Source organism: Rhinolophus hipposideros (assembly GCF_964194185.1).
Source record: "Rhinolophus hipposideros genome assembly, chromosome: 14".
Lineage (NCBI taxonomy): Eukaryota > Metazoa > Chordata > Mammalia > Chiroptera > Rhinolophidae > Rhinolophus > Rhinolophus hipposideros.
The window spans coordinates 37370152-37382004 of NC_138060.1; the positions used below are offsets into that span (position 1 = coordinate 37370152).

General features: G+C 34.7%; 1 protein-coding gene across 3 annotated transcripts in view; it reads right to left on the reverse strand.

Annotated features, from left to right (window-relative positions):
- The window catches only part of HACL1 (2-hydroxyacyl-CoA lyase 1), a 30763-nt gene that overhangs the window by 18303 nt on the left and 607 nt on the right, over window positions 1-11853 (reverse strand). For all 3 annotated transcript variants that reach the window (XM_081071303.1, XM_081071301.1, XM_081071302.1), the window contains 7 exons: window positions 11724-11828; window positions 7948-7988; window positions 7292-7372; window positions 6147-6219; window positions 4291-4368; window positions 3123-3217; window positions 1396-1508 (listed from right to left, as the gene is read on the reverse strand). In XM_081071303.1, coding sequence (XP_080927429.1) covers window positions 1396-1508; window positions 3123-3217; window positions 4291-4368; window positions 6147-6219; window positions 7292-7372; window positions 7948-7988; window positions 11724-11828 — 586 coding nt within the window. The remainder of the gene's footprint in view (window positions 1-1395; window positions 1509-3122; window positions 3218-4290; window positions 4369-6146; window positions 6220-7291; window positions 7373-7947; window positions 7989-11723; window positions 11829-11853) is intronic.

Genomic DNA, 11853 nt, shown 5'->3' on the forward strand with positions numbered 1-11853 from the left:
GAATCCCAGTAAACAGTATAGAGCACGTTCAGATTCAGTATAATTCTCCCTTCATAAAACTGCCTTAGAATCTTTTCTCCTCCGTGTACGATGAAAAGTAGTTCCTTTTGCTCATCCAGAAAGTTTTTTTGTATTCTCCTTCTTGCCTCTGTATCTTTGCTCACACAGTTCTCTCGTCCTGGACTGCCTTTGTTCTCTCTGTTCACTCAGTGACCTATGATACATGATTTTCAAGGTATAGCCAGTGTCATTTCTTTTGGATAGTCCTGCCACACCAACTACATGAGAATGTTGTTGTTCTTGCCTTGAGAATCCACCTCCCCTCTCTGTACACACCACTGCAGAGCATACTGCACTTATTTGTTACCAGGTCTATCTCCCTACAGGTAGAGAACATTATTTCTCTGTATATCTCGCAAATGTTTTCTATACTCCCTGCCTTAACATAAGCTCTCATCAAATACTGGTTAAAGGAAAAATGAAAACCAGCATCCACTGAGTGCTTTGCATTTTGTTATTTAATTGTAACAACACTGTTGAGGTAGTTAATATCTCTTTTTTACAAGTGAGGTATCTGAGACTCAAAGTTGTTTGGAAGCTCAGAGAGAGCTAACACATCATGTAGCTACACTCAGCTCAGCTCTGACTTCAATTATTTTCTGTTATCCACCATTTTCATCGAAACAATTTTTAGTTTCTATGTAATCAGTTCCTAAGTTGATAATTGACTAACATGGTCGTAAGTGATTCATAGCCCCCTCAGTTCTAAAACATATAGTGGATACTATAATAAACTGCTGATAAGAGTATAAATTGGTACAATATCTTGGAAGAAAGCAATTTGACAACATGCACCAAAAGCCTTAAAATGAAATATTAAACGAATTAAGTAGAATATAAAACTTTCTACATATGATCACAATATATATTAAAATATACATGCAAAAAAGGAATAGAAACGTACTATATGTTAAAAATGTTAGATTGGTGCAAAAGTAATTGAGGTTTAAAAGGTTGAAAATAACTGCAAAAACCGTAATCACTTTTGCACCAACCTAATAGTTGTCTTTGGTTGAAGGGATTTCTTCTTTCTAATCTTCTGGATTTTTCCAAATTTTTTATAATAATCACATATTATTTTTATAATGGGAAAAATGTATTTTACTCAAAAGACCAAAGAAATGCAACCGATAATATTCCCTTAAAAGGACAAGATCTCTAGGCATTCTAAAATAATTCTATGATTTTAAAACTAATAAATAATGCTAAATGGGTGAAGAAAACTCTTATTCCAATTTCAAACATTAGAACAGATGTTAATAATAAAGACAATTTCTAAACAGAATCAGCATTCTTTCAAAAGCCTAGAAGATCTGGAGTTCCATTCAATGCTACCTTTCCCGATGATAAGAAGGGGCTGTTTGGCATTCCTAAGAACAGACGCTGCCTTGTATACAGCAGAGGTTTCTGCCATACTAACAGGAGGCGGCATGCAGCACTCCGTGTATCTGGAAATAAAGACTGGTTTATTAAAAGAGACCAACTTGCAAATTTTCTATTGGGAAAATATCAAATATCTAAAAATGTAGGAAAAAACAGTACAATAAACTCCATATATCTACCATACAAATTCAACAATTAATGTTATTTTACATTTGCTTCACACATACACACACACAAACATGCATACAAATTTTTTTTCCAGAATCATTTTAAAACAAATCATGAGCATCCAATTTAGAAACTTCCCCACGCAGCCCTAGAAGACAGACTTTCTCCTACATAACCATAACATCCTTATCACTTACCACATCTAGTAAATTAACAGTTATTCCCTAGTATCTCCTAATAGCCAGTCAAATGAGTAATTCAGGAAATGTGAGTTAATGACTTTGCATGCTAGTAGTAGTTGTGATAATAGTAAAAACATACCAAAAGCTGGTATTTAATACCTACTATGTGCCATTTATTCTTATTTAATTTCCAACAATGAGGTTAGGTATTACCATTCGCTCCCTTTCACCAATGAGAAAAAAAATTTCAGAAAATAACTTGCCCAGTGTCCGTAGATGGCATGTGGCAAAGATGGAATTTAACTAGGTCATCTGTCTCCAAAGTCCATGCTTTTAAATACCTCACTATATCTCCACTCACTGGGTAAGTCAATATTTTAGTACCACAATATGCATTAGTAAAAGAAGTATTAAAACTGTCATAACTTAGTATTTCTGGACACCAAGTCCTCAGTATTTTAATTCCATTTATTCTAATTAATAGATACCATACTATACAAAACGTGGGCATATAATACAAAAAGAGGACATTCAAATCTTTATAACAATTTTAAGAAGGCTTACAGGGTTAATTTACCTGAGGCTCATCTCTGCCTCCCCGTGCCTAACAATATTATTTTGGGTATCATGTTCAGGTATTATGCAGAATACACGTCCTTTTGGTCTGACTCTCTCAAATACTCACAGGAACCATTCCTCAGTATCCTGAGTGTACAGAAACGCCCACTTTCTTTCTGTAGTTACTAGAGGACCACTTGGCCCACGACAGCAGGAAGGTACTAAGTGGTATTCAGGGTTGATACATTAACCCAAGTGCCCATCTTTATCAGGAGTGACTTAGATACCAGTGAAAAATGTTCCTTGTACTCACTGTTCACTCAGTGTTTATTTCAGGAATAAGGGAACTTGGCAAATCATAGTCACATCTGGTGTTGGAATATTTTTAAACCCCAGAGACAGATGAAAGTGTTTATGCTGAGTTCTAATAATTTTTCAACAGTCACCTTATCTCTTGGTTTACACTAAGAAGACTAAATAACCACACTACATGAATGAGGATGTTTATTTATGGGTCCTGGAAGAGTGATTTCAAATGAGGAGTTCATGTAGTTCCAAGTATTTGATTTAGTAAGTAAATCCCAAAATAATTACCAAATAATACCATTTTAATTAAGAGAAGCCCTTTGGTCAGGATTCAATTTAATTAGCAAATTATCAAAAGTTATGACAAATGAAGATTAACTTATAAACTGCTAGGTAATTTCTTTTTAAAAAGTAAGCATTATAATAACACAACTAAGAAGGAAGTGTAGTATAACCAGTACTCACTTTACAGAATTCACATTGACCTGGAGGTTCACAAAATCTGCAGGTATGTCAATGTAACAAGCACCTGGACGACCATAAATACTGCTTCTTACTGCCTAAGTTTATTACAAATAGAGAAGAAAATGTTTCCAAAATCTCAATCCTTATTATCATATTCCACTCAAAGGTAACTTAAAATTATAAAGTGAACACTATTTTAATTTTTTTTAGACATTCTTAGATAGAGAAATAAACAAATTTAATTAAAACGGATATACCCTCTATTGATTTTATACACAGTTGACCCTTGAACAATGCAGGGTTAGGTGTGCCAACTCCCTACACAGTCAAAAATCTGTGTATCGCTTTTGACTTTCCCAAAACTTGCCTATTGTTAACCTTCCCAATAACATAAACAATTGATCTACACACATTTTGTACACTGGATGTACTGTATACTGTATTCTTACAATAAAGCAAGCTAGAGAAAACAAAATGTTATTGAGAAAATCCTAAGGAAGAGAAAATACGTTTCCAGTACCGTACATGTTGAAAAAAATCCACATATAAGTGAGCCTGTGCAGTTCAAGCCCGTGTTTTTTAAGGGTCAACTGTATTTTAAAACATTTTTTTTTTAAAGGAAAGAAATAAGAAAGAAAATACTCATTTAGAGCTTTAAATTTCATGTTCTAGTACACTTTAGTTTTAGAAATTATGTACTAGATTCTGCTAGCCAAGTCTCTGTAACGTGTCAAATGATTTCTATAACATACGGTTTTCAAACGGCTCAAATGTAACTTCATATTTAAAATGTTGGTTAACTAAAATTATAATATGCTGTTTAATCAACTGAGAGATGGTATTATGTGCATTAGTACTAATTTTCAAAAATCTTTTGAAAAAGCATAAGAGAAAGGGCACCCAGTGTTTCGTATTTCTTTTCACTTTTCCATAATTAAAAAAATTTTTAACTAAAGCACAGGAGAAACTTTTTCTCCAAAAAAACTTGTTTCTGTAATTAAATATAATGGCAGTGAACATTAAAATGTCAATAGCTCTTTAACGATATAATCTTTAACTGTCTGAACATATTCCAAATTGTTAGTCATTCAACTGAGAATAAAAATAACACCGGTATGAGCAACAGAAAAATCAGTTGGCTTAGAGGGCTTGTAATTAAACACTGTACCTTTTCAATAACAGTGGGGATAGCTTCTATGCTGCTTGGCCGGGCAGAGAATTTGCTATATAATCTACAGGCTTCAACCTATATGCAATAAGAAAATCATTAAAATTCAGCTCACAGATCATATTACTCTTCTGAAAGAAGACCAAATGTTAAGTCATTACTTTCTATTATGTTCAGAGGCAAGATGGAGAAAATGCATTACTTGGGCTGTTTCTTAAAAGCCTGTAAAAAGCACAATCAAATTTCTACTTCAGCATGAATCAGGAAGCAAACTGAAATAAGACACCATTTTCATTTCTCAGATTGGCAAAAATGAAAAGCTTAGATTAATACCCAGCAACTACAACACAGGAAAACAGGCACTCTCACAAACTGCTGGTAAGAATATAAATGGGAAGAGAAGTTGACAATGTCTTCTAAAAATTAAAATGAGTATATAGTTGGACCCAGAAATTCCACAGCCAGAAATATACAACTTCATCTGTTATATCTTGTTACAATAATAATCTATTCTTACATTTCTGCCAGTTTTCCTGTTATATATTTTATTGGGATGTTGTTTGGGTCATGTGAACTCAGTAGTGTTAAGTTTTCACTGTTTAATGTACTTTGAAGCATTATATAGAAACTGTTTCCCTTGAAACGTTTTGATATGAAGTCTATGGAACAAATGGTAGTCTGAGTCCCACAGGCATGTTAGAAATCTATGAAACAGTTGATAGTCTCAGTCCCACAAGCATAACAGAATTTAGATTACTCCCTAACTTTCAACCTGTTCACAGTCATGTCATTTAGTTTCAAGTATTTCCATAAGAAACAGGTATTTGGATTTTAAATTAAATCAGTGATTTCTCTCTTTAAGTTTTTAATTTCACTTAATAAACTTCTATTATTTTCCTTTTTAGGAAAAAAATATTTGTAATGGACATTATGCTGATTTCTTTTCTCATCTATAGTTTTGTAGCAACTTTAAATTTCCTTTTAAATAACTTATGCGCTCTACTTATTTTTCAAATACATATATCAGCATCTTTTAAATAACGGTCTCTACCATTAACTAAGTAAAATTTCAATTCCCTTTCAAGAGTATAAAATATAACTTTTTTATTAACCTGTATCAAGATGTAGTATTTTATATTAGTTTAAATTATATACAAAATTCTGTTTATATTTTGAAGTTCTCACGATTCCTGATTTACCAATAAACTTTGCCTAATGGTTTTTAACTTTGCTCCTAACTAGGTGCTATAAATGCTCAAATATACTCATATTGTAAGTATTATTCATTCTCATCTGTTTGCTTTTTACAACAATTCTTAAAACTGTAGCATTTGTTGACAAATTCTTTCAAGTTTTTAAAAATTTTTAAATACTTTCCTGTAGCCATCTAAAATAAAAATGAACTTGTCCAGAGTCAACTGATAGTCATTTTGAGTAGGATTTTCTTCACAACCTTTCACACTTCCCCAAAGTCTGAGACATATAGTCTAAAACCATTTTTATTCCTATATTTTTGTGATTTGAAAAACTTACTTTTAGAGTTTAAAAGCCTGACAAAAAGGTGTATTTCTTGGAAGATCACTCCTAAGCAGAGATGAAGCTTTCTTAATATCCACACTAAAATAGTCTTATAGTTGAAGAAAATTAAATTACCTCAGGTTAAAAATAAAAAATTACCTCAGGTACATCTATTTAATTTTGTTTATTTTGCAGACAGGAGTTTTTATTCTTCATAAATCATTTGTATGTATGTATGCATGTATTTAAAACAGTTGACATATAACATTCTCCACAAATCTTAATGGTGTATGATTATGCTACTAAACTCTACAGGAAAAATCTTAAGAGTTTGGTACCTGAGGGAACTCCTGGAAGGCTCCCATTGTTTCCTGACTTCTTTCAGAGGAACCACCAATCACAATCAAGGGCCTGAAACATTCATGTTTTTAAAAGAGAATTGCAAATGAGATCAACTTTTAAAATACTCAGCCAAGTGCCCAATGAATAATAACCACTCAATGAACGTTAAAAAAAAGAGAGAATGAAAAGTACATTTCCCCTTAAAAACTGTAGATTTAAAAAGATTTAGGAAATAACCTGTTACGAGAGAACCCTTCCTCAATTCCAGGAATTTTATAATGTTTTTCCTCCATGCCCCTCTCTCCTCTGCCCTTTTGGATGCCAATGTTAAACCTCTAGCTGTGGTGAAGTAAAATGAATTTTTATGCCCTTCCCATTATTCTTGAGATTAAGAGAAAATGTTTTTCACACTTTCCTAAGTGAGTCTATTTGAAAACGGCAGAATGAAATTCCTCAGCAATGACATTCTTATTATCCTTTAAGGAGGAAAAAAAAAAAAAAGATATAGCAAAGCTAAACTTACTCCAAAAATATCAGACCCAAAAGTAAATAAGAGAAAGACTAGAAAAGAAGAAAGGGAAGAAGGAACTATAAGAACCACATGGCAAGAAAGATAAAATGTCCTTCCCACTAGGAAAATTAAATATTTTATGAATTGATTAAAACATAACCCTCTTTAACATGATCTTATTGATAAAGTACCAGAGATGGGGTTTATGGACAAGGTCAAAGAGTAGGTAGGTACTAAGCAGCTTAGAAAGCAAACAATAAATATAAGAATTTCAATTTTCTTGCTAATTGTGCAAGAAAAGATGAAGAATTAAAATTCATTCTTACATACTGAGCTGGGATCTTTAAAAAATAATTCTTCACTTTAAGTAAAGAGAACTATACACAAATTCCAATATGTATACACACATTATATCTATATATTCCAAAATGTCAACAGGATTTATCTCCAAGTAATGGAATTGCTGATAGTTTCAAATTTTTTTCCTAATACTCTTCTTAATTTAATTTTTTACTAAGCCATTCTCTCAAGCGCATAATTCCCCCACCCCACATCAGTGGTTGCTCCACTAGGTAAAACGATGCATCGACATTTTTAAGAAAATGTTTTCAATAATAACAATCTAATTACCAACAGTTCATGTTTGCATTTGCCATACCACCCAAGGCGTGAACGAGACCTGGGCCAGAAACAACAAGGCATACTCCTGGCCTAAAAATAAAACAGAATTTATTTTATTATATTAAAAGCTGGTCAAATATAATCCTTGATTCCTGTTACTTTAGGGTGAAACATGATAACCTCCTTGGTTAAGCAATTATTAAAATATTTTTGCATTAAAGAATAAAACAAAAACAAGAGAAAGATATCAGTGTTCCTGCAAGAAATAAGGTACATTATCATCTTCCCATTGTATTTCACTAACCTCTTCATATTTTGCTCATATTATATTTGGGCTAAATCAAGTTGACTGCATACAGAAACGTTTTGACTGCTTCCTACATTTTTGTATGGAAAAAAGAAGTGTTCTTAAATTTTTTTTAACAAGTAAATATAGTGTCAATTGATATTTGATAGAAAGTAATCCTGAAATGTAGTGCTCTGTCCAAATTTTTTTAATTGACTTGAATGCTTTACGCTACATGACTTCTAAGCTTAAAGCTCTCAAGGAAAAGCTATCTTCATATAATTCAGTTTGCCATTTTACATTTGTAAAGTAATTTCTTAAGAACCTTTGTTTAAGACAGGCTTTAATAGAAATTGAAATAAAACAGACTTTAGTTTACCTGCCTGTCAGATATCCAACCGCCGAGGCAGCATAACAAGCCTACAAAGAAAAAACACTGGGTCATAAGCATAGTGGGATCCTCACAGTAAGTACATGTATAGTAATTTACTATTAAGTAAGAGACTAGAACTTCATTGTAAAGAAAGAACTCGAAAACCTTCCATTTTAACAAGTAATGGTTTATACCTATAAATTTCAAATAATGGTTTAGGTATCTAATCTAGTTTTCAGTTTTTCAAGGAATTTGTCCGTGTCATCTAGTTTACTCATAACATCCTCTTTCAATTGCTTAAATAGCTTCAGGATCGATACCGTTTCACAGAAAATAAAACTTAGCCATTCAATCAACTCTAATGTGTCTTTTGGAGCAAAAATTAATATAAGACCCGGTCTTATATTATAGTAAAATATAAGGTCTTATTTTCGGAGAAACACGGTAGGAATGTCCTCCTTTTTTTATTCCTAATATTGGTAATTTGTGTTTTTTCCTTTTTTATTCTTCATCGGTCTTGCTAGGGATTTATCAAATTTATTAATCTTTTCAAAGAATCAATTTTTGGCTTTGCTGTTTTTTCCTCTATTGTTCATTTTTCTTTCATTGATTTCGGCTCTTGTGTTATTTCACTCCTTTCATTTTGGGTTTAATTTAGTTTTCTTTTTCTAGCTTTTTAAAATGTAAACTAAGAGCATTGCTTTTTGATCTTCTTTACTAATTAATAGATTCATTTGAAACTATTTCCTCTAAGAACTGCTTTAGCTATAGTTTACAAGTTTGGTATCTCATCTTTTCATTATCATTAATTCAAATATTTTCTATTTTCCATTTTGATTTCTTCTTCAATCCATTGGTTAATTAGGGTTCATAAAGATGTCTCCTTTTTGATTCCTGACATAGGTAATTTATATCTTTTCTTTTCTTTTTGATCAGTCTACCTTGAAGTTTATTGATATATTAATCTTTTCAAATATTTACAAAGTATGTATTTAATTTCCAAGCATTTGGGGATTTTCTAGTTATCTTTCTGTTACTGGATTCGTTTATTTCCATGTGGTTAGGTTGCAGACACTATGTTTTCAGTCCCTGGCAATCTGTTGAGATTTCTTTTATGGTTAGCATGTGGTTAGTTTTTAGTTTTAAATTGTTACTTCAGCTCATAACAGGAAGAGGAGAGGTGCTAAATTAAATAAAAATAACCTGGAAAAATGCTAACTGCCCTCTCAAATAAATCCTTCTTAGTTTAGAACATCATTTATTCTAGTATTATTTCTTCTCATTTTTTAGAAATAATTATAAATTGGGCACTTTCTAACATCCATTCAAAGCCAAAAACTGAACTTAAATATATCCATATTAAGGATATAAGTGTGGAAATTTGAAAATAAATTTTTGTGAATCATAATTTTAACCGGCACCACTGCCATATGCCCAACTAAGTTGCACAAAGGCTATGTACTTTTTCTGGGTTGCTATTCTCTATTGGCCCTTTTCTCTTTTGCACAAAAGGCCAAATTCACACAGAACAATAGTAAGACAACTCATAAGAAATGCGATGCATAAAATAAAATATCTGGTGCAATAAGAATACTTATTTGCACACTGAGGAGCACTGCCCACTCATTAAAACGGTTAAGAAATGCTGCCACAGAATACAAAATAAAAAGCAATACATAACAAAAATTATATTCCTCTGGTAATAGATGTCAAAAGTTGAAAAGGAACTGGTTTTATGATAATAAAAAAAAATCTATTTCTCTACCAATTACCTCCACTCACAGGTAGAATGTTGTTTGTAGTACTTAAAAGAACAAACTCTGGAACCACACTGTTTGGATTCCAATCTCAGTTCCCCTAATTTCCACTGTGTAATTCTGGCAAGTTACTCTGGACCTTGGCTGCGTCAGCTATAAAATAAACATAATTCACAGCACTCCTACCATGTTTCCCTGAAAATGAGACCTAGCCAGAACATCAGCTCTAATGCGTCTTTTGGAGCAAAAATTAATGTAAGACCCAGTCTTATGTTATATGAAACCCAGTCTTATATTATATTAAAATAAAATAACTAAGCCTATGAGGACTGAAAATTTCAAGTCGCCCTTCTGATCCATACTCTATACTACCACAAAAATCATCTTTCTAAATTACACATCTAATATGTTGCCCACCTAGTTATAAAACACTTTACAGTCTCACTCAATGCCTATTGAAACAATTCCACACTCCTTTTCCAGCTATAGACTCTCTACAACCTTCCCTCTGCCTACATATCCAGTCTTCCAGGCCAGCATGCCTGCAAGCTATCTTGATGGAACAGCATGAACAAACACTGCCTCTATAGGTAATGTTCTCTGCCCTACTCAGAGAACCGGTCACCTTTGACATATACTGTCCCTTACACATATATCTATTTTGAGTTATTATACTAGATACTTTTGGTGTGTCTTGCCCTCATCTTCCCAGACTGTGATCAACTTGAAGATCAAGGCTAAACTCATTCCTGCATATATCTCCCACAGGTGATGTAACACAGTACTTGGTATACGGTAGGTACTCAATAAATATGCGCTGTATGAAGAAGAAACCAGACTTCCCACCACTAGGAGAAAGAGTAAAACGTAAGTCCCATTAATAGGTCATTAGCTTCATGAAAGAATAAAATGTTGTTCCAACTAAGAAAAGTAGAAGGTGGAAGCAATACAAACTCCAGACCTTTTAGTTTTAAGACTAAAAAAAAGAAATTCTCAACTTGTAGATGAGGGATGTCATGCAATTAAAGAAAATGTAGTTAAGCATCTATATCATGCAAAAGCCCTAACCAAGCCAGGCACTGTGGGGACACAACAAATGAACCCCAATTCCTGCCCTCCAGGAGCTCACATCTGATGGCACAGGAAGGGCAGCACTTAAGGAGGTCAAGGCAAGAGGTGGCAAGAGGCTGAGTTAGAGGGCAACAGTGGGAGTGGAAAGCAGGGAGGTTAGCTTTAGCCGGACTGATAGTACATGACACTGCAGAAGTGGATTCTTCATCTTTAAGCCAGCATTGCTGAGAGAAAGGTGAGGCTGGGTTGGCAGGAAGAACTGAGGCTGGGATGACAAAATAGCCTATCTTCTTCTCTCATGCTTCCAAATAAGCCTCTGAGAAAGGTGGCGGCATGATGTGATGGAATGAGCACCGGACTGGGGGTTAGGACACCCCAATTCCAATCATGGCTTTATCGTCTATGCTACCCGTCACCTTGCAGGGCCACACACGTGAGAGCTGGCCTTCACCCATTCGTTTCCCAGGCACTGCCTGGGTACCTATTATGTGCAGGAACCACCTAGGGGACACAGAAGGGTCACGAGGGGCCTACCAGGGAAGTCAGACTAGACAAGGGACACTCAATCATAAACACACAGCAGGTAGTTATGAGGGTGAAGGCCAGGAACCCACATTCACACCTGGAAACTGTCCCCACTCTGACACTCTCCACTCGGCAGAGCACAGCACTGAGTGGTGTGAAGAGCAGGACCTCTAGACCCACCACACCTGGGCTCAAACCCTGACTCTGACAAGAACAGCTGTCACCTCGGGGAACGACTTAACCCCTCTGTGTCTCACCTCTCTCCTGCGTTCGCTAGGGTTAAACAACTCGTTCCTGCCCCCTAGGGCTGTTGTGACTCACACGCGCCACGTACTCGCGTGGTGGTAAGCACTGGTCGTGGGCAGCGCGTGTTTGCCCCCCGGCTTCACGACCCACACTACCGCGTGCGCCCCCCGCGCCCACGCTTACCGCCTGCTCATTCCTCATCCCGACGTATCTGATGCCCAGTTGCTGGGCGGCGACAGCGATCTCGGTCACGGGGATGCCCACGATGCCAAACATGTACTCCACGTTCTGGGGACCAAGAACAGGGACGTAA